This window comes from Eulemur rufifrons, chromosome 2 (assembly GCF_041146395.1).
Source record: "Eulemur rufifrons isolate Redbay chromosome 2, OSU_ERuf_1, whole genome shotgun sequence".
In the NCBI taxonomy this organism is placed as follows: Eukaryota; Metazoa; Chordata; class Mammalia; order Primates; family Lemuridae; genus Eulemur; species Eulemur rufifrons.
In genome coordinates, this window is record NC_090984.1 from 30,146,205 (window position 1) to 30,170,230 (window position 24,026).

The 24,026-nt window shown below is 35.8% G+C and overlaps 1 protein-coding gene across 4 annotated transcripts in view; it reads left to right on the top strand.

Annotated features, from left to right (window-relative positions):
- The window catches only part of DPP8 (dipeptidyl peptidase 8), a 53,137-nt gene that overhangs the window by 18,037 nt on the left and 11,074 nt on the right, over positions 1 to 24,026 (top strand). For all 4 annotated transcript variants that reach the window (XR_011234900.1, XM_069482693.1, XM_069482717.1 and 1 more), the window contains exons 6-15: positions 5,546 to 5,656; positions 7,645 to 7,773; positions 8,338 to 8,399; positions 10,070 to 10,170; positions 11,361 to 11,538; positions 12,396 to 12,555; positions 15,946 to 16,025; positions 19,062 to 19,214; positions 19,484 to 19,619; positions 21,182 to 21,327. Coding sequence is in view for 3 of the 4 variants with exons in the window: in XM_069482693.1 (XP_069338794.1) it covers positions 5,546 to 5,656; positions 7,645 to 7,773; positions 8,338 to 8,399; positions 10,070 to 10,170; positions 11,361 to 11,538; positions 12,396 to 12,555; positions 15,946 to 16,025; positions 19,062 to 19,214; positions 19,484 to 19,619; positions 21,182 to 21,327 (1,256 nt within the window). In the remaining variant the exon portion in view is untranslated. The remainder of the gene's footprint in view (positions 1 to 5,545; positions 5,657 to 7,644; positions 7,774 to 8,337; positions 8,400 to 10,069; positions 10,171 to 11,360; positions 11,539 to 12,395; positions 12,556 to 15,945; positions 16,026 to 19,061; positions 19,215 to 19,483; positions 19,620 to 21,181; positions 21,328 to 24,026) is intronic.

Consider the following 24,026-nt stretch of genomic DNA (forward strand, 5'->3'; position numbering starts at 1 on the left):
GAAACTATCTGAAAATTTATCTTCCTGTTTTAGAGTACCTACTTAGTAATTGTCATAATATGAAAAACAGAACTTTGTAGACCTGTATGTGTTGTGGAAATATTTAATTAAGTTTTACTTAAGTGGCTATAATAATACTGAGCACTAGTCAAAGCACAGAAAAAATGTGGGTGGTTTGTTTAAAGATTTCATAAATGAAAGATTAAGCTACATGATGAAGGGTAGTGACTCTGAAAATTCATTTGTCCAACTTTTGCTTAATCTAAAGTTTGCAAAGCTGATTTGCTGGTCATCCTCCTTAATTATCATCCCCTCATCCTTATCAATCATTAGTTACAACTAATTACAGACAGTCTTTGAGAGACATTGTAACAGATATGTTATAGGTAGGAAAACAAAACTACACAGATTATGTTCTCAAGTTGTTTTTTCATCTAGTTAGGAAATATACTGAAAAAGTGAAAAATAATACTACAGCCAAATAAGTAAAAGAAACTACTTAAAAAATTTTGAAGAAGAGATCACCGTGTGTTGTAGTGGATCAGGAAACTTTGCTGTTCGTGGTTGAATTCAAGCTAAATTATTTTAGTAAACAATAGTATATTCATAGCAAACACTTTTTCATCATGAGGATAATCAGCATTGTAGAAGCCTTTACCTGAACAATTTACATTGGTAAAAAGAGCACTGAATTAGGAGTCAAGAAATAATGTTCTGCCGTGGCCCTCACCTGTAGTCCCAGCTACTTAGAGGCTTTAGGTGAGAGGATCACGTGAGGCCAGGAGTTCTTGCTTGGGCAACAAAGCAAGACCCCATCTCTTAAAGAAAAAAAAGAAGGAAAGAAATCTGTTTTAACTTTTCAACCAGTCAACAAGAACTCATTAAATTCTGGTGTGCCTGGCAGTGTGTCAAGTACTAAGGATATAGAATTGAATAAGACTCTCAAGGAGGCCGGGCACAGTGGCTCACGCCTGTAATCCTAGCACTCTGGGAGGCCTAAGGCAGGTGGATCGCTAGAGGTCAGGAGTTCGAGACCAGCCTGAGCAAGAGGGAGACCCCCCGTCTCTACTAAAAATAGAAAGAAATTATCTGGCCAAATAAAATGTATATATAGAAAAAATTAGCTGGGCATGGTGGCACATGCCTGTAGTCCCAGCTACTCGGGAGGCTGAGGCAGTAGGATTGCTTGAGCCCAGGAGTTTGCTGTGAGCTAGGCTGACGCCACGGCACTCACTCTAGCCCAGGCAACAGAGTGAGACTCTGTCTCAAAAAAAAAAAAAAAAGACTCTCAAGGAAACTACATAAATAACAATAAAACAGAATAATAAGAGACAAACATAGGACAATGAGAGATAGTAGTCAGAGAAGGCTTCCCAGAAAAGATGACATTTAAACTGATCCCAAATAATTTCTGTGTATTAGCCAGTACACTCCAGACAAGGGGACTTTGTGAGAAGGGTCTCGATGCAAAAGACAGCATGGTGTATGTGATAAATTAAAAAGCAGTGTGGTGGTCCTAAAGCCTTAAAGCGTAAAGTTTGAGCCAAGAATTAGCAAAAGGCTGTGACAGATGAGTTGCACCAGGACAAGGGTAGACTGTATCTCATGTAAATGAATATGGACTTTATCATGATGTGAGGGTCCATTGAAAAGATTTTAGCAGTTGAGTGATATGGTCATGATCGTGTTGTAGATAAATTGTTCCAGATACTTTGTGGAAGTTATATTTGAGAAGCACAAAGCTAGAGACAGGGACACCAAAACTTGACTGTTACAATTTTTCAGGTTATGTGGCCTAAAACTAGAGTGTAGGGTAGAGAAAAGTGGGTGGAATAGGGGAAATCTTAAGTAAAAAGTGCAAGTTTGGCCAGGCGTGGCCAAATGTATAATCCTAGCACTCTGGGAGGCCAAAGTGAGAGGATTGCTTAAGGCTAGGAGTTCGAGACCAGCCTGAGCAACATAGCAAGACCCCATTGCTACAAAAAATAGAAAAATTAGCTGGGCGTGGTAGCATGTGCCTGTAGTCCCAGCTCCTTGGGAGGCTGAGGCAGGAGGATTGCTTTGAGTCCAGGAGTTTGATGTTGCTATGAGCTATGATGATACCACTGCACTCTAGCCAGGGCGACGGAGCCAGACCCTGTCCCAAAAAAAAAAAAACGTGCAAATTTGGTGTTGAATGGGTCTCTCTCCCTTTGAGGTGAGAAAATCAGAACAGCCACCAATGGCAGAAGAAAGATTAAGTTGGTAGTTAGTAAATCTGTTTTGGAAATCCTAGCCTCATGCTTTCAACAAACATTAGACTCTTAGTATGTACCAGTTATTGTACCTGAGGCTTGGACTGCAAAGCTCTGACATAACTGTCAGAGGTAAGGTATTTTTTAGTATTTTTTTCTTCTGTAAAATTGTTTTTCCACAAAGGATTTGTGAAGATTGGTAGCATTTAAAATAGAAAGCACTGGAACCCTGTAGGATGTTATTGTAGTGTTTTTATTCTTTTCTTTACTGTGCATATAGATATTTGGTATATTTTCAGGATTAGTGCAGTGGTTAAGAATACAGATAGACAATATAGAATATTATAGAACCAGTCTATCTGGATTTGAATCCCAGATCTACCATTTATTAACTTTGTAACCTCAAGCAGGTTATTTAACATATCTCTTAGTTTCTATATCTGTAAAAATTTTAATTAATAGTACATTAACATGGAGTTGATATGAGGCTTTAACGAGTGAATGTTTATGAAGTATTTAGGACAGTGCCTGAAACATACTAAGTGCTGTGTAAATGTTTGTTTAAATAGAAAGATAGGTAGGAAGTGAGTATCCTCAACATATTCCACTTAGTCACAATAGGTTTCTAAGTGAAAGTCCACTTTAGATGGGTTTAGTCAGTCAACATGAGTGAGTTTATTTTCTGCCTAGTATGATAGGGGAATTTAAAAGTAATAAAATCTGAGCTTCTGCTTTCAGTGACTTATTGGGAGGGTAATATGATATTTATTCATTTAATTAATAACTCTTAATAATTGAGGTCTGTAATAAGTGATGGGGATATACAAATACCTATCCCCAAATCTAAAGAAGAACAAAATATAAAATAGTATGGGCAGTTTAACTTGGGGGTAGTTGGAAGGTCCAAGAAAACTGAGCTTGGCTCTGTTGTTAACTCCAAAATTCAAAACACTCTGCAAACTGAGCTTAGTTTTCATTAGCTTGGTGCTAAAACTCATTTGGCAGTAAAACCTGACCTGAACTGACCTCTGAGGGTATTTATAATCTTAATCGTATTTAGAGTACCTATTTGTAAGTTTGCTGCAGGAATATTGGTGTATTTGATTACAGGGTATTTGGTTACCCTGATGGAGAAGTTATATAATATATGTTAGATGTTCTGTATAAGAAAAGCCCCCAAATGCTGAATTCTAAATACTTCTGGACTCAAAATTTCTGGATAAGGGATCAGTTGGTTCATACTGCACATTCATGTCAGACAATATAGTGAATACAAATAAATAAAAATAATGAATTAAAACTTGCCTATAAAATTAAAATCATGTCGGGGTGCAATGGCTCACTCCTGTAATCCTAGCACTTTAGGAGGCCAAGGAGGGAGGATCACCTGAGGCTGGGAATTTGAGACCAACCTGAACAACATAGTAGGACCTTGTTTCTACAAGAAATTAAAAAAAAATATTAGCCAGGCATAGTGGCACATGCTCATAGTCTCAGTTACTTGGGAGGCTGAAGTGAGAGGATATTGTGAGCCCAGGAGTTCGAGGTTACAGTGAGCTATGATCACCACTCCAGCCCGGGGGACAGAGTGAGAACCTTGTCTCTGAAAAAAATAATAAATTAATTAAAATCACTATGAAATGTTACTACACATAACCACTAGGCTGGTTAACACATTGACTGCCACACTAGGAAAAAAATTTTCCTTGGGGCCATGGTGTTTTATTACGAAGATAAAATAAAAACTTTGAAAACAAAACTATCCTTTCTAATTTAATGAAAAATTTGTTTGTTTTTTTTTTTTTATTGTTTTCTGTGTATGAGTTATATGCAACTTGAAAAATGGTTCAGACGGCTCCGAAGGTAGAGACGTGTGACTTACATATGCTCCATGAGGCCCCGGGCTCAAAACCAGCATGAGTTAAATACGACTCACATGGCAGTTAATGTGTTAAAATGAAAAGGACTGAGGACACCAGATGTTGATGAGGAACTTTGCATATGTTGCCAGTATAAAATAATGCAAATACTTTGGAAAACTTTTTGGCAGTTTCTTATAAAGTTAAACATGCACTTACCATACTACCCAGCCATTCCACTTTTGGGTATTTACTCAAGAGAAGTGAAGACACAGGTTTACAAAAATTCTTGTACAAGAATGTTCATAGCATCTTTATTCATAATAGCCCAAAACTGGAAACAGCCCAGCTATCCATTAACAGGTAAAAGAACTATAGTATGCTATGGAATACTCAGCAATTAACAGGAACAAACTACTGACATATATAACAATGATAATCTCAAGAAGAAGCCAAATACAAAGTATATACTGTATGATTTCATTTACATGAAATTCTACAACATGCAAAACTAACCTATGGTGATGGAAATCAGATCAGTGATTGTTTCTGGGGCAGGAGTGGACATTGACTGGAAAGGAAGATGAGAAAACATTCTTGGGTATTGGAAATTTTATATGTCTTGATAGGGATGTGGTCATATAAGTATATCCATTTTTCAAAATAAACAGTATGTTTAAGATTTTGTAAATTATAAAGCAAAAAACCTTATAATCTTACTACTTGGAGATAACTATATTTTGGCTTAAATCTTAGAACTTTTAAAAAAATATTTGTATAACATTTTTATAAATGGAATCACATTGTACATACTATTTAGTAATGTGATTTCAACATTTCTCCTTGACACGAAGTCTTATGTAATTATGGCTTTGTGATTTTTTTATTTTTAAAGCAAGAGTTCCCTTTAAACTATTTGCTGGAAACCTAAGTGTAAAACAGATAAAAGCTGAGCTGCTTTGGTTGAATGGGAGAAAGGAAGAATGGTTGAAATACATGCCCTGTAAGATTCATTTAGTTCTAAAGATGTACTTCTCTGTGTATGAGAGTTACAAGTTTCTCCTACATCATAGTCTTTTACATGTATTCTTTTTTCCATGATCCTAGCTAAATGGAAAATAATAACTAATATTTATATGGAGCATGTACTGTGGTCCAGGGTTTGTTTTAAGTGTTTTGTGTGAATTAACTAATTTAATGCTGGTAACAACCTTACAAGGTAGGTAGGCTCTTATTCCCATTTACAAATGGCACACGGCAGTGGAGTGAGATTGGATGATTTACCCAAGGTCAGACTGTAGGTAAATGATGGAGCCCAGATCTGAACTCAGTCCATTTGGCTCCAGAGTTCACCACTATACTCCAGCTTTCAAAATAAACTGAATCATTTTGCTTTGTATCTATGAAAAGATAGAGCTTTCTGTGATAATTTTGCCTTTTATATTTGTCTAGAGCTAGCCAACATAGAAGAGGATCCTAGATCAGCTGGAGTCGCTACCTTTGTTCTTCAAGAAGAATTTGATAGATATTCTGGCTATTGGTGGTGTCCAGAAGCTGAAACAAGTAAGGGGGTTCAAAATAATATTATATAGGTCAATTAAAGTATTATAAGATTCTACTACCAGTTAGTTAAGTGCACAGATTCTAAATCTTGGATAGTAGATTCTAAAGTGATGAAGATTGGATCCTATTAGTAGTTATTTAGAATATGTAGACTCACCATAATAAGTATAGTAAAACAATTGTATTGTGGTTTAATGCCTCAGTTCCCTCAATTCTCTTTACCATGTTTTCACATAGAAGGTGGTCTTGATGATGTTGACTACATTGGTGGCAAAATAAAAAATACCACACCTCGATGGACACCCAAATTACCCTGATTTGGTCATTATACATTTTATGCCTTAATCAAAACATCACATATACCCCATAAATATGTTCCCCATAAATACCACATAACTATTATATAATCGGTAATTAGAAATAAAAAAGTTAAAATAAAAATTAAAAAAAGAAAAAGAGGCTGGCTCAGTGGCTCACACCTATAATCCTAGCACTTTGGGAGGCCAAGGTGGGAGGATCACTTGAGCCCAGGAGTTCGAGACCAGCTTGGCCAATATAGTGAGATCCTATCTCTACAAAAAATTTAAAAATTACCCAGGCGTGGTGTCATACCTCTGTAGTCCCAATTACTCGAGAGGCTGAGGCAGGAGGATGCTTGAGCCCAGGAGTTGGAGGCTGCAATGAGCTATGATCACACCACTGCACTCTAGCCTGGGCAACAGAGCAAGACCCTGTCTCAAAAAAAGAAAAAATACCACATCTTAATGAGTTGCTATAAAAATGTGTGATTGACTAGAAAGTCTGCATAAACAGGCGACCAAATCAGTATATGAATGGATAGGAAAAAATGGAAATTTCTTCTTTTTCTGGATGAATTCACAAGTATCTTACTATCTGAGAAACAGCTCTGTAAAGCATGGCTTTCAAACTTTTTGACCATGACTTAGTTAGAAATTTACTTATAATCATGGCCTAATACATTATACATATATTGTATAGATAAAATTGAAAAAAAATTTAAAGAGCAATATTTATCCTTATGTGTAATATACTCTGATGCTAATTTTCTTTTCTGTTTGTTGAATTTTTTAAAATGCTGCTTATGACCCATTCATAGATTTTGTGACCCACTAATGGTTTGTAGCTAACAGTCTGAATACATCTCTAAGAGATCATGAAAAATATTTACTTTTAAGCCATGTCTTCAATTTGGACGTTTTATTTTAAGATGTAAAATGTTTTGCCGTGATTGTATTTGTTGGAACAAGATTCTGACATGAATAGAGAAACCATTCAAAACAACTAGACTCTTTTTAAATAACATTTATTTTTTATAGGAAATATTATAAATGTAATTAAATAATTCCTTTTTCAAAAAGAATACATTTTATGATATGCAAGGACAAAGTCCTTCAAAAGTGTTTTTTCCCAGTTTATATACAGGCCAGGCACCGTGGCTCACGCCTGTAATCCCAGCACTTTGGGAAGCTAAAGCAGTAAGATGGCTTGAGGCCAGAAGTTTGAGACAAATTTGAGCAACATGGTGAGACCCCCATCTCTACAAATAAATTAAAAAATTAGCTGAGCATGGTAGCACACACTTGTAGTCCTAGCTATATGTGGGAGGCTAAAGCAGGAGGATCACTTGAGCCCACAAGTTTGAGGTTACAGTAAGTTGTAATTGGGCCATTGCACTCCAGCCCGAGTGATAGGTAAGACCCTGTCTCAAATAAATAAATAAATTATAAGTAAATCTATCCATATATATATATACATTTCCTCCAAAAGGAGTAACTTTTAACCAATAAGTGTAGCAGTAACTTACCTTGCTACTGCAAAGACTGCTGATATTTTCATACATATAAGGCAGCATAGTTTATACACAAATTATTTTTCACTATGAGAAATCTAATACTAGAGGAAATGGCAGTTACAATTACTCTGTGGGATAATTCTTCTGCATTTTCAATGTTTAAATTCTTTTTAAGCTCCAAGTGGCGGTAAAATTCTTAGAATTCTATATGAAGAAAATGATGAATCTGAGGTGGAAATTATTCATGTTACATCCCCTATGTTGGAAACAAGGAGGGCAGATTCATTCCGTTATCCTAAAACAGGTACTGTACTCCGCTGGCATTTATATTTATTCATTTCCTCCTTCCAAATAAGAGTCTTCTGGCTGTCATCCAAAGATAAAGACAACATTGGTCATTTACAGCCTTAGTAAGGATAGTTTGTTCATAAGGTGTCACCAAAATAGATTTTTAATTACAGGCTGATCTTTTTTAATTATTTTCAAAAGTGGGGATGTCCATGAAACTAGTTACTTCAAGAAATGAATAAGGTGTCTTTTCTAGCAAGTAAAGATTTTTAAGTGATTTTATTCATAATAAATTTGTAATTTTTCTTTCATTTTGCTGTTTATAGCATTTCAATTGTAAAAATGTACAAAATTGCACTTCCTTATTTCATACTGACGCTTCGTGTTTTTCAGCCTCTTATTTTTTGATACCTTTATTAAAAAGTGAATTTGAGATGGGACTCTGAGATTCGAGTGCAGTAAGCCCTTGACTATGTACAATATTGCTGCCTTAACTAAAGTGTAAAGAGGATTGATCTGGCAAAATTAGTTTGAGTGATTTTGGATATGCATTACTATTCCTTTATGTTTCGTTCTAAAGGCACAGCAAATCCTAAAGTCACTTTTAAGATGTCAGAAATAACGATTGACGCTGAAGGAAGGGTAAGTATAAAATGTTGAGTTGACTTTCTGTGTCTAGTAAGTCTAGTAGGGGTCTTTATATGCTTTTTTATTTTGGGGCTTGTTGAACTTGCTGAGTTATCTGTGGATCGTAATTTTAGGTTGACCTAATTTTCTACTTGCAAAACTTCCTGCTGGTTCTCAAGATAGGAATATGGGATATGTGCATATTTATGACTCCCTTCCAATAGTTTTTCCTAAAAACAAAGAAAAAGGTGGTTATTGACTGGTGAGTTAGTTACCCTCTGTGTTGGGTAGGTGTCTGTGGTGAATTATATATCCCACAATTATTTTGTACTGCTGTTTTCCATTTGGACAACCAAATACACACAAGACTAATTAAAAAGCAGTGTTTTTTCATAGACTTTTTAAAAACAGCTTTACTGAGATATAATTCACATACAATACAATTCACTCATTTAAAGTTTAAAATTCAGTGGCTTTTAGTATATTCACAGAGTTGTACGACCACACCACAGTCAATTTTAGAACATTGTCATCACCTCAAAAAAAAAAAAAAAAACCCCATAACCCTTAGCCGTCATCCGCCAATCTCCTCATAACCCCCATCCCTACGCACCACTAATCTACTTTCTGTCTCTATAGATTTGCCTATTCTGGACATTTTGTATAAATGGAATCATACAATGTATAGTCTGGCCTCTTTCACTTAGATTAATGTTTCCAAAGTCCATCTGTGTTGCACCGTGTATTAGTACTTCATTTCTTTTTATTGCCAGATATTTAATTATATAGACATACCACATTCTATTTATCCACTTAACAGCTGATGGACATTTGGGTTGTGTCTACTTTCTGGCTATTATGAATAATGCTGTCATGAATATGTGTGTACAAGCTTTTGTGTGGACTTAACGTTTTCATTTCTCTGGAGTATATACCTAGGAGTATGAGTCATATGATAACTCTATTTTTAACCTTTTGTGGAACTGCCAAATTGTTTTCCAAAGTGGCTGCACTATTTTATATTCCCACCAGCAGCTTATGAGGTCTCCAATCTTTCCACATTGTCACCAACACTTGTTATTGTCTATCGTATTTATTATAGCCATCCTAGTGAGTTTGATGTGCTATCTCATTGTGGTTTTGATTTTTATTTCCCTGACGGCTAATGATGCTGAGCATCTTTTCCTATGTTTATTAGCCATTTGTATATCTTCTTTGGAAGACTGTCCAGATCCTTTGTGAATTTTAAACATTTTATTTTTTTAATTTTGTCTGCTAGATTTTTAAAGGAAAAAAGTTTGCTTACCCAGGGCTATTTCATTAATATATTGCATAAATATATTTTAGGCTAAAATATAGGGAACTAGGACTGTTTTTCTTAGATACTAGAATTTAAAGTGATTAAAACTTGTTTTTACCAGTTATTATTAAGTTTTCTATTAGTATAAACTCATAGGCAAAGACTTTTAGACTGTGTTGATTCTTGTGGTTACAACTTTTTAGGCATTAAAAACACCAGTAAAGGTAACCCCCAACTTACTGCTGGTTTTGCTGTATCCTTTGTGCTGTCTTAAATACCTAAGTCTGAAAAAGTATTCAGCTGTTACAGATAATGATTTAAGTAGGCTAGTGAGCTAATTATCTAAATCTTCTATAACTAGATTCCTTTTTTTCTTTTTTAATAGATTATGGATGTCGTAGATAAGGAACTAATTCAACCTTTTGAGGTTCTGTTTGAAGGAGTTGAATATATTGCCAGAGCTGGATGGACTCCAGAGGGAAAATAGTGCGTATGTTAAATTGTCACTTCTTTACAACTAATTTAAGATCAAGGCCGGGCGCGGTGGCTCGCGCCTGTAATCCTAGCACTCTGGGAGGCCGAGGTGGGCGGATTGTTTGAGCTCAGGAGTTCGAGACCAGCCTGAGCAAGAGCGAGACCCCATCTCTACTAAAAATAGAAAGAAATTATATGGACAGCTAAAAATATATATAGAAAAAATTAGCCGGGCATGGTGGTGCATGCCTGTAGTCCCAGCTACTCGGGAGGCTGAGACAGGAGGATCGCTTGAGCTCAGGAGTTTGAGGTTGCTGTGAGCTAGGCTGACGCCACGGCACTCACTCTAGCCTGGGCAACAGAGTGAGACTCTGTCTCAAAAAAAAAAAAAAAAAAAAAAAAAAGATCAAGAGCTTTAGAAATATCTTATGCTATCAGGTTTGCCTTACAGTTGGAGCTACCTTCACAGGTAAATTGCAGGATAGTTATTTCTACAGAAGGAATTTTTCTTGAACTAAGTAGACTTATAATTTCATAAGCACAGGTGCCTTGCATTTTATTTCTTACTCAGCCAGGTATGGTTTACAGTGTTATTTGTGATTAAATTGTATGACTTTAAGGCTCACAAAAAATTTGTATTTTTTTAATTGTATAATTTAAGCAGAAATATTCATAGAAGCTTATATAAGGATGATTACAGATACTTTCTGTTCTCTAACTAGACAACAGGAGTTTCAACAAGAATGGCATTTGTTGATACTAAAGGGAGAAAATACTTTCAAAGACCAAATATGGTTTTGAAAATTTAAAGAAAACTACTTTTTAAAAACCCTATTCAAGCTTAACTTCTAAAAATAAGCCTGGAGAGCCAGGTGCTGTGGCCCCTGCCTGTAATCCTAACACTCTGGGAGGCTGAGGCAGGAGGATTGCTTGAGGACAGGGCTTTGAGGTTGCAGTGAGCTGTGATCACGCTACTGTACTCTAGCCAGGGCAACAGGGTGAGATTCTGTCACCAAAAAAAATTTTTAAATAAAAAAATATGGAATATTTTTAATTACCTATTTGTAAATGATAACATATACTAAAGCAGTTCTTTCATTGTGATTATAGAAATGATTGAGAGGTGCCATGAGAGAGATTAGGGGATCATTCATTTTCTGAGAGCTTGCTTTATATCTGGTGCTTCTCTTTTATTTGTATAGTGCTTGGTCCATCCTACTAGATCGCTCCCAAACTCGCCTACAGATAGTGTTGATCTCGCCTGAATTATTTATCCCAGTAGAAGATGATGCCATGGAAAGGCAAAGACTTATTGAGTCAGTACCTGACTCTGTAACACCACTGATTATCTATGAAGAAACAACAGACATCTGGATAAATGTATGCATTTTTTCGTATATTTGATTAAATGTTTTCTCAGAATGCTAAAGCAAATGAACTTTGATAGCAAACTATCAAAATGCATTTTTTAAGTTAAAAGGAACCATGAATGTTATTTCCTTAATGTGAACATTTCAAGTTGGAGTGATGATTCCAGAATGGAATGGTTTGTAGATAGAAAGTAGATGCCATTGAAATGACATCTCCTTGGCTACAGATACGTTCCTGGACATATCAGGTATCGAATACACAGCCTCATCAGTGCCTCTGAGAGGGTGTCAAGAATCCAGTCTAGAAAAGATTTTCTTTTTTAAGTTGGCAAACTATACCCAAATATACCAGTTTTTAATTGAATTTTGCATTTTCCAATTTAGCAGAGAAAAGATACAAAATACGTAAAGCCAGCTTACTTCTTAACAATATAGGCTTCATATGATTTACCTAAAACAAATGGACATCTGTTTTCCCTTCAACTGTTAGAAAATTTCTCTTTGGAAAACAAAAGTAAAAAAAATTTTTTCCTCATCGTTTTCATAATAAGATTTATATCATTAAACAAACATGCCATGTTTCAAGGATTACAGAGATGTTGAGTAAAAAAAAGCTTTTGGTCATATTTTTCTTTTTTTCTCCATTTGGAAACATTTATTTCTCAATAGATGAAGTCTTTGACTAAGGTAAAATAAATATGAAAGGCCCAGGCAAAATTTATTACTATAAATATACCATACACATAGCACTGACATTTATATTTGAAAGCATGTTTATCACGTAATTCTTCTTTCTTTAGTTTAATTGAATTGTTTGTGTAGTATTTTCATTAATGCATATAGTAAATTAAGTTATTCATTTTACAGATCCATGACATCTTTCATGTTTTTCCCCAAAGTCAGGAAGATGAAATTGAGTTTATTTTTGCCTCTGAATGCAAAACAGGTTTCCGTCACTTATACAAAATCACATCCATTTTAAAGGAGAGCAAATATAAACGATCCAGTGGTGGGCTGCCTGCTCCAAGTAAGAAATCCTTTTTTATTTAAAAAAGAAAAAAAACTTTGAAGGCAGAAAGTGGGAGGGACAGGGGAATCTGATGTTTCTTTCATGTGCTTTATAAGCATCAGTACTTATATTAAGTTTAAGATATAAGCTAAACTAAAATATAAATACATGCATGTGTAAAAACATAGGACAAAGTTCTTAATGCATATTGTAAACTATTAATAGTGAATAATTTCTGGGTAGTGGGATTACTTCTTTTTACTTTCTACTTTTACCTTCACTGCAATTTTTAATTTGTTTGAAGTGAGCCCACATTATTTTTATATTTTACAAAAACTGTTTTTAAAGGCCTGGTGCAGTAGCTTACATCTATAATCCCAGCACTTTGGGAGGCCAAACAAAGCAAGAGGATTACTTCAGGCCTTGAGTTTGAGACCGGCCTGGGCAACATAGTGAGACCCTGTCTCTACAAAAAATTTTAAAATTAGCCAGGCATGGTGGCATGCGCCTGCAGTCCCAGCTCCTTGGGAGGCTGAGGTAGGAGGATTGCTTGAGCCCAGGAGTTCAAGGTTACAATGAGCTGTGATCAGGCCACTGCACTCCAAAATGTAGTATATACATACAATGAAATATTATTCAACCTTAAAAGTATTTCTCAGAATGCTTATCTATTCATCTGTCAATGGATACTGGGATTACTTTCACTTTTTGGCTATTTGCCTGGGTGGCAGAGTGAGACCTTGTCTCTAAAAAAAACAAAAAACAAAACTATTTTTAAAATGTTATATAATTATTAGATATTTTTACACATTAGATGTTTTCTTTATTAGATAGTTAAAAGATGTTTCTTATACTGTCTACATCTACACTGAAATTATAATTACGCTCTTCAGATTGATACAATTATGTTGCCCAAAGTAAAATTAAATATTGTAGCAGCTGAAATTAATTTCTCTTTAAAAAGTGGTAGTTTTCTTTCTGGGAAATATGATACAAAATGGATGCATAAAGCCTAGAAAAAGTGAAATGGTACATGGAGTACTTTTTCTGGGTTTTTCTGAAACTGAGTTACAGTTTTCAATTTTAAGAATACAGTTTGTTTTAGAATAGTAAGCATTCAGGCCGGGCGCGGTGGCTCACGCCTATAATCCTAGCCTTCTGGGAGGCCGAGGCGGGAGGATTGCTTGAGCTCAGGAGTTCGAGACTAGCCTGAGCAAGAGCAAGACCCCGCCTCCACTATAAATAGAAAGAAATTAGCCAAACAACTAAAAATAGAAAAAATTAGCTGGGCACAGTGGCACATGCCTGTAGTCCCAGCTACCCGGGCGGCTGAGGCAGGAGGATCCCTTGAGCCCAGGAGTTTGAGATTGCTGTGAGCTAGGCTGATGCCCCGGCACTCTAGCCCGGGCAACAGAGTGAGACTGTGTCTCAAAATAAATAAATAAATAAATAAAATCAATTATTTAAAAAAAAAAAAAAAAAGAATAGTAAGCATTTTATGATAAATTATGTTATATGCTTAACTGCCAATTGTAACCTAAGAGACTCAGCATGGCCTTTTTTAAAAATTGTAAAATATATGTGAACAAGATTTACCATTTTGCCCATTTGTAAGGGTACAGTTAAGTGGCATTAAGTACATTCATATTGTTGTGCAACCATCACCACCATCCACCTCCAGAACTTTTTTGATGTTCCAAAACAAGCTACCTATTAAACAGTAATTCCCGATTACCCCCTCCTTCCAGCCTCTGGCAACCACTTTCTGTCTCTCCGAATTTACTCTAGATACCTTATTTAAGTGAAGTCTTACAGTGTTTGTCCTTTTGTGACTGGCTTATTTTACTCAGCATAATGTCCTTGAGATTTATACATTTTGTAGCATGTGTGAGAATTTCCTTCCTTTTTAAGGTTGAATAATATTTCATTGTAGGTATATACTGTATTTTGCTTGTTCATCTGTCAGTGGACACTGGGATTGCTTCCACTTTTTGGCTGTTGTAAATAATGCTGCTGTGGACATGGGTGTACAAATACCTGTTCCTGCCCCGGCTTTTGTTTCTTTTGAGTGTATACCCAGAAGCGGAATTTCTAGGTCATATGGTAGTTCTAGTTTTAATTTTTTGAGGCGCTGCCGTACTGTTTTCCATAGCAGCTGCACTACTGATACGCCAACAGTGGCTACGCCGTTTTACGTTCCCACCAGCAGTGCACAAGGGTTTTAATTTCTCCACAGCCTCAACAATACTTGTTATTTTGGTTTTTTTGATACTAGCCATCTTACTTTTTCTTGCTTCAAGTCTTCTTCCTTTCCCTTCATGTCTACTTTGTTTTCCTTCTTTCTCCTGTTTTCTTTAAATGGCTATAATGTATATGTTATCTGTATGTAAATAATATGTTCAATAATCTTTTAATTTCTTTCTGTAGAGTTTAAAGTACTACGTTGAATTTAAGAAAAATAAAATAAGTTTTTTGTTTTTTGTTTTTTTTTTAACTTTTGTGGGACCCTTGTGAAGATCCTATACTGTCACACCATCTAGGCCTGTCTTCAGCTGTCACTCTCCACAGCCACATAGATAGAAGCAGCTAGGAAAAGAGAAATGATTTTCATGTTTGTTTGTTTGTTTTTAGAGACATGGTCTCGCTATCGCCCAGGCTGGAGTGCAGTGGCATAATCACAGCTCACTGCAACCTCGAACTCTTAGCTTCAGGGAGTCCTCCCTCCTCAGCCTCCCAAAGTGCTGGGCTTACAGGCATAGCCACTGCGCCTGGCCTGATTTTCATTTTTTTAACCTTCTCCTCAGTCCACTAGGAGAGTCTCATCAAGATAGAATCTCTAAAGACAAATGGGGCATGTTGGCATTTACTATGGTAAAAACTCTTACCTGGTTTATTTTTTGGCAAATGAAGAACAATTGTATTCAAACTTTTCTTCTGTGGCTGGTAAAGTAGTTGGTTGCATTTTTAGAAGAAATGCCTTGTCATTAGACTTCTTTGTCTAACCAGAGGTCCAAGAATGCAGGTGCTTTTGAGTTCTTTTCTGGCTTTGTCATAAAATCTATTTGATGTTTTCACATTATCTGCATGGATCATTCCATCATTATGCCAGAGTAGTGTGAAGACTCGTAACTTGGATTTTTTTTTAGCTATAAGACTTTTTGTATTGAAGTGAAATTCACATAGCATTAAATTAACCATTTTAAAATAAACAATTCATTGATATTTAGTACATTCACAGTGTTTTGCAGCCATCACCTCTGTCTAATTCCAAAACATTTTTATTACCCCAAACAACTTTAATTTTTTAATGCAGCTTCTTGGAGAAAAGAGTCAGAATACTATTCTTTGTTATTTCATTTGCTTGCAGTCTGATATAAAGTACTGAATTATGACTATATTTATCTTCAGGTGATTTCAAGTGTCCTGTCAAAGAGGAAATAGCAATTACAAGTGGTGAATGGGAAGTTCTTGGCCGGCATGGATCTAATGTATGTCTTTTTATTCTTGTGTTATGTTTGGTTAACATATGCTGTGTGAATGTCATACTGAAATCAGTAATGCAACCTAATGTGACCCCAGTATTTTGAAATATTAAGTTAGGGCCTAAAAGAACTCAAGCTGTTGTAAGGAAAAATCTTAGTTTAAATTATAAATTTCTTCATCCATTTTATAGCCCTGGTGTTAGATGTGTTCTGGTTACTGAAGTTCACTGTTTTCAAATATATTGTTGCTACTTAATAAGAAGGCAGCTGGCCTGTACCTTTTTAGACTCTAGCAAAAGTTGCGAGTTAGAATACAGTTTGAAAATTATTTTTAAATCTATTATAGAATGCTTGTGTTGTGTCTACATTAGAAATTGCATTTACTACTCCTGAGGTAGTAATTCTCTTTCATTCACCTATTTATCTTATCTCACAAACTTAAACTGTAGTCCACCACTGCAAAGAGTGATGGGCATTTTTACAGAGCTTAGATTGATAGAGAAGAGGAAGGAAATCCACCCTTTATTTAACTCTCAGAAGCAATTCAGTGAATTCCTTTTTTTCTTTTGCCTTTTGTAGTACCTGGCATATGTTTCAGCTTTCAGCTAAGTGGTCAGTTTCATGAGATGCTAAGAACTCCATCCTTTCTGTGTGTGACACATGTGGTTAAGTCTATGTATGCTACCAGTATTTAGTGAAGGCTAAAATATGATTTCCTCAAATTGATATGGTGATTTATGGAAGGATTATATATACTGGCTACTGTAGAAATCACTTATAGTACCTAATGTGATTAAGGAGAAAGAATGAAGATCCAGGTCCCAGATCTGGTAAAAACTTTTAGAATATCATAGGTGACCTTTAAAGTTTACTTGCCACTGAGATCCTCACATGGCCTTCTGGTTATATATTCAAATATATTTTTTTACGTTTAGGGACCTTGGATGATACTGTCATCTGAGAAAACTTATTGTGGAAATCTTAAGTTCTGATAACAGAAAATTACACTAATGTAAATTTCATGCTGTGTGGTGGTTGGACTGTAAGAGTCACTAGATAATACTGAGGGAACCCCAAACATTGTATTTACATAGATCTGATCCTTATTTGGATAACCTAAATGTCTTTGTGCTACTTGCCACTAATGTGTGTTGATTTTCTTTCTTTATGTCATGTTTGTTTATGTGATGTATTTATCTCTTTTTTTACCTCTTTCTGTTTTCCCTCTATTCTTGTTTTGGGTGGAGGTTTTTTTTTGTTTTTTGTTTTTTGTGTGTGTGTGTGTTTTGTGTATGTGTATTTCAACATACTTTTTTCCTTCTCTGTTTTTATAAGTGACCTCGTTCCCACCCCAAAAATTTCTTTTTTTAACTTTTTTTTTTTTTTTTAGCTTTTTACCTAAAATGACACAGCTTTAGATCTACTCAAAGATTTCTAGTAGCAGTGATTGGGTAATAAACCTTTGAGATTTTTAAGCCCGTGTGCTTCTTTTTGTTGAGAGTGGTTCTCAAAGTGCTGGACCAGCCCCAAAACATCAATGTCACCTGGGAACTTGTTAGAAATGCACATTCTTAGGCCCATCCCAGACCTCCTGAATCAGAAACTCTGGTGGTGGGGCCCAGCCGTCAGTGTAACAAGCCCTCCAGGGGCTTCTGATACATCTGTTGACTATAAGAAGTTACATGAAACAAGGAAAAGAACCGTGATAGGCGGAGGTGAAGAAATGACTGGTTATTTCTTTAGTTTTGAAAGGCCGGACCCCCCCAGCTTCTAGGTCAAGAGCAGAACTAGTCCTAACCTTTGTCAGAGATTATCACACATCTGTGAAGCTTCTTGAACATTGTTTCCTGTCATTTGTGTCCTTTCTGTATATGTTACATGGGCCAACTGAATCCCAACTGTGTTTATTTCTGTATTTATGCATACTAAAAAATGTTTAATGATGAAGAAGCAGCTTCCTGGGAAAAAATGAGACATTTAAAAATATTTGCTTTTAGAAATGTATCTGTGTTTTCTTTGCTGTGTAAAAAATTTGAATTTTCTTAAATATTGTTTGAGTAGGCTGGTAGAAGATTTTTTTAAAGGAACAATAAAAGAAAGCCATTTATTCAGAATCTGACTATAAATTGGGAAGAATATTAAGTGAATTCAGCCATGAGTTTACTGGCAGGTTTTTTTTGAGTTCTGAAAGAAGACTTAAAAATCTTACCCATACTTAACTATAAACTATGCCAGGCCAGGCGCGTTGTAGCTCACACCTGTAATCCTAGCACTCTGGGAGGCCAGGGTGGGAGGATTGCTTGAGTTCAGGAGTTCAAGACCAGCCTGAGCAACGGCAAAACTGAATCTCTACTAAAAATAGAAAAAATTAGCCCAGCATGGTGGGACACACCTGTAGTCCCAGCTACTCAAGAGGCTGAGGCAAGAGGATTGCTTGAGCGCAGGAGTTTGAGGTTGCAGTGAGTTATGATGACACCACTGCACTCTAGCCCGGGTGACAGAGTGAGACTCTGTCACAAAAAAAAAAAAACTATGCCAGTATTGAAACTGTGATTGAGTTCAATTATTCCCCAACCCAATAGATAAAACACTTTGCAAATTTATACAAAAGACCAAAAAAGTACTGCCTAAGATAATATTGCACTGAGAAATACACAGGATACTAAAATTAGACTCTTTCAAGTATGTATGAATGGTAGACCTAAGCTGTAATATAGAATTTTTTTCCTTCCCTGTAAAGAATTGTTATTTTAGAGAAATAATTCTTATATTTTAAGAAAAACATGCATTCTGACCAGAAAGAGAACTGTACAAACAGTGTGCAACTCAGGTGTCCTTTTTCCTCTGGACATGATCTATTCTTAGGTATAAGTCAGAAGCAAAAACAACTCAGGTTTATTAACATCGGTAGCAAAATTTTAAAAATGAAAGCACAAGTCAAAGAGTGACTCAGATGATTGTGAACAGAATTGTGGGTTATTTGTTGAATTACTGGCCTTGCCAAGGTCATGCTAGTTACGAATTTTTTTGTTATTTTGGCAGATCCAGGTTGATGAAGTCAGAAGGCTGGTATATTTTGAAGGCACCAAAGACTCCCCTTTAGAACATCACCTGTACGTGGTCAGTTATGTAAATCCTGGAGAGGTGACAAGGCTGACTGACCGTGGCTATTCCCATTCTTGCTGCATCAGCCAGGTATGAAGTCCATGTTTGAAAAGGATTTCTTGTCGTATAAAAACTATACTCATGTAATAGGCTTTTTGGAAGATGTAAAATTTGGTGAAATTGACCTTCAGAAGCCTAATTCTCTTAGGAAAAGCTTTAAAAAGCTTAGCCTTAACTTCTGCATTGTATATGTACCTAGATAGTCAAACTCTTTATTATTATACTCTTACAGCAGATGTAACAGCCCATAACCTTTTTTACTTTCTCCTGAGAAAACTAATTTTTTCTCCTTTCCCTAGCATTGTGACTTCTTTATAAGTAAGTATAGTAACCAGAAGAATCCACACTGTGTATCCCTTTACAAGCTATCAAGTCCTGAAGATGACTCAACTACCAAAACAAAGGAATTCTGGGCCACCATTTTGGATTCAGCAGGTACTCTTTTTTTTTCCCCCGAACCTGTTCTTAAATAGGATTAGTATGTTAGTGCACTAAACCTGTGTCATATGTCTACATTTTCTGGACAAAGTCTTCCCATCTTGCCACTGCCTGTCCCTGAGCTACTGGGCTCCTGATTGATCTCACCTCTTCCGTTCTGTTAACTACTGGTGGGTTACCCCTCACTCCAAGCAGGAGCTGGTCTGGAAGGCCTTTTTGAAAATAAGATTAAAATAGTGAAGATATCAGCTAGGAAGTGATTTATTCACACCTTTGGACAACTCTCAGATGAGCAAATGAACTTGAAGATAATGTATTCTGAGCTAGTATGACCCTTTGAGTAGGGAAGCTGCTGCTTTAAAGAATAACTGGCTGACAGTTTTCTTAAACTTTTGAAGCACTTGCAGTGGCTGTCTTAATAAAAGAATACTTGCTATTTATGGAAGTGAAAGGAGCACTATGAATTTGTTTTGGGGAGTTTTTGTTTGTTTGTTTGTTTTTCTTTGAGACAAAGTCTCACTCTGTTGCCCTTGCTAGAGTACAGTGGCGTCATCATGGCTCACTGCATCCTCCAACTCCTGGGCTCAAGTTGTCCTGCTGCCTAAGCCTCCCAAGTAACTGGGACTATAGGCATGCGCCACCATACCCAGCTAATTTTTTCTGTTTTTGGTAGAGACAGGGTCTCGCTCTTGCTCAGGCTAGTCTCTGTCGCCTGAGCTCAAGCAATCCTTCCACCTTGGCCTTCCGAAATACTAGGATTACAGGCATGAGCCACCATGCCCAGCCAAGAATTATCTATTTTTTAAATGCTTGATCTCTTAAATATAAAGAATGGACTAATTTTATGTATCTCCTAATCTACTTTATCCCCAAATCTTTTTTCTTGTTAAATATTTTCTTTCATTAGTAATAACTGCCAAGAGATTGAGAAATTAGTGCAGAACCAAAGGGTATAGGTAATTTTAATGTCCACAAGCAGAATTTGTAATATGATGATGACCTCTACTTAGACAGTAACGTTATCTACTGTACACAGACACTTAGGAGAGATTATGTAGCTTTGGTGAACCAAAAACTGATGACGACTTTCTTTTTTCTAGGTTCTGGCCAGGCTTATTCTCTAATGATCAGAAACAAATGTTATTGAATACCTGCAAGTTAAATTGACTAAGTTAAATATGTGCTTCCTGTTTCTTTTTTTCCCCCTCAGCTTTAATGAAGTATAAGCCTGTCTCTAATCAGGTGTATGGTTTAACCATCAATAAGTTACACTGAACTAAGCATGAAGTATTTGTATAGTTCTGCACATAGATACTTCCTAGGCTCCAAGGATTGTTCAGAATACTGTGTGTCTTCTTCTGAAATAGATAATTTGATGTGTTTGTTAGGCTTTTTTAAAGATGGATATTCTTGCATAATTTCTAGTTTATCATCTGAAAGAGGGCTAATCAGTTATTTGTATGTGGAGGTCTGAGTTTCAATGTCTTCTTCCTTGCTCTTGGATTATAGAGCTCCCATAAGAACTCCTTTTATAGACTCTGTATGTTACCTACTCACAGGTCCTCTTCCTGACTATACCCCTCCAGAAATTTTCTCTTTTGAAAGTACTACTGGATTTACATTGTATGGGATGCTGTACAAGCCTCATGATCTACAGCCTGGAAAGAAATACCCCACTGTGCTGTTCATATATGGTGGTCCTCAGGTGGGCATATTTATATACATATGTACATATATACGTACATATATGTAATTTATGATTTGTTTTTTAAGTATCTAGTCAGTTGTTTAGGTTAAGATTTTGAGCATTGTTGGGCCTCTGCTGTTAATGACTCTGGCTTATGTTCTGATTATTAAGTTTAGAAATTCAGGAAGCTCGGTTTTGTTAGATGGATAATTTGTAAATCTATAAGTCAATTTCTTAATTTACAGTAGGAATATAACTCTTGTGGGGAGTGGAATATTCATGGAAGTAGATAAATATATTGCTTTCTATGTAAAAAAAAAACATTGTGTGGGAAATGAAATTAAATAACTAAATATCTTGGTGAATAAAAAGAGTCTTAACAGATATTTTCAGAAAGTCTTAGTAGCCTAGCAAGTTCCGCCATGTGCTCAAGCAAACTATAATACTTTTAATAGTTAAGGCAGCTGCTGTACTACTATTCAGCACTATAAGAAGTTTACACCTTGATTTTTCTTTTAGTGCTTTAATATTAGCAGATGACTAACTGTTAAGTAAATGGTATTGACTATCTGAGTAAAGTATTTTGGATAGGTGAATTGGTTAACTGGTAATTTTTTAAATTATTTATTCTTGATTAGATACCTTACATTGAGCCTTTGAAGAAATTAAAATATAATTACAGTGTTTTCATAATGTAACTCTTAGACTCAGTAATAACCCTTATAATTATACTCAGTTATATAGTATCTGGAAATACATCTAGATACCAAGTCATCAAGTCATACAAAAAAATAAAAGTAAAATGACTACATAAGCCACAAAATCTGAGGGATGATGGTCATGTATTAAGTTAAATCACTTTGCCAAAATTTTGATCTACAAACAAAACTATTTACATTTGTATTATGCTCATCTACACAAATCATGAAAGAGTTAAATTAGACTTCTACTTAAAACTTGAAGCCAAATCTTTGTAACTTAAGAAAAAATGGCTTAACACAAAGCAATTCAGGAGAGAAATTTACAGGGCACTTTCAGAAGCTTTACATGTTTGTTATATTATTTTGATAGTAAGGCTAAGTAAGAAGGGTGTTTCTCCTTCCCAGTGAAGAAATGATACAATATATGAGATAGGCAAAAGACACCATAAAAACTAGATTTTAAGACTTAAAGGACTCCTTATATTAGTAATTAAATTTAAAAAGGTTTAGCCGCATTAAAAAATGTCAATATCACTATTCATTAGGGAATGCAAATTAAAACCACAATAAGATACCAGTTCACACCCATTAGGATGGCTTGTTATCAAAAAGAGGAAAATCTTAAGCATTGTACAGGATGTGGAGAAATTGGAACCTTGGTCCATTGCTGATGGAAATGTAAAATGGTGCCGCTGCTATGGAAAACAGTATCTCAATTCTTCAAAAAGTTAAACATAGAACGACCATATGATCCAGAAATTTCACCACTGGGTATATACCCCAAAGAAATGAAAGCAGGAATAGGCATTTGTACACCCACATCCATAGCAGTGTTATTCACAATAGCCAAAAGGTGGAAGCAATCCAAGTGTCCATCAACAAATGAACGAACAAAATGTGGTATATACATACAATGGAATGTTATTCAGCCTTAAAAAGGAGGAAATTTCCTTACATGGTACATATGGATGAACCTTGAGGACGTTATGCTAAGTGAAATAAATCAGACACAAAAGGGCAAATATTGCATTATTCCACCTGTATGAGGTACCTATAATAGGCAAATTCATAGACATAGAAGATAGAATAGAAGTTGTAAGAACTAGAGGGAGGGAGGATGGGGTGTTATTCAATGGGTACAGAGTTTCTGTTTGGGATAATGAAAAAGTTCTGGAAATGGATAATAGTGATGGTTACAAAACAGTGTGAATATGTTTAATGCCACTGAATTGTACACTTAAAGGATTGAAATGGTAAATTTTATGTTATGTACATTATACCATAATTTAAAAAGTCTTAGCCAATTCATTTAAAACAAAATTGTTTGGAATACCTTATGAATTACAGCTATACTTTTTTGCACTTACAGAAACAATCATATTTGAAAGACTATAAGTGAATTCCACCTCGTGGCTTTTGAAAAGCTGTAGGTCACCTAAGATGATTTATTGATTTCTTTCTCAAAATATTCTTTGGAAGCATTCAAATTTGGTGAGGCCATAGAAGAATCTGGTGTTCAATATGCAGGGAGATTTCCCCATGCGACTTCACATGATATAGCACCTCTGGCACTTCAACCCATTGAAAGAGCATTCATCCTCTTGGTTGATGACTCTATTTGGGTTAATTATAGAGACTCCTTAATGTAAGACCAAGTCTTTTTTTTTTTTTTTTTTTTTTTTTTTAAGGTGAGGTTTCACTCTGCCACTAAGCCTAGACTGGAGTGCAGTGGCCTGATTGTAGCTCACTGTAACCTCCAACTCCTGGGTTCAAGTGATCCTCCCACTTCAACCTCCCAAGTAGCTAAGAGTACAGGCACATGCCACCACACCCAACCTGTGGTTTTCCCTAAATGCTCATGTTTATGCTCTTCTAGGCATGGTATTTCTTTTTCCAGCGCGCGCGCTCTCTCTCTCTCTTTCTCTTTTTTTGTTTTTGTTTTTGTTTTTTTAAGAGATAGGGTCTCTCTGTCACCCAGGCTGCAATGCAGTAAGGGGGATCGTAGCTCACTGCAGC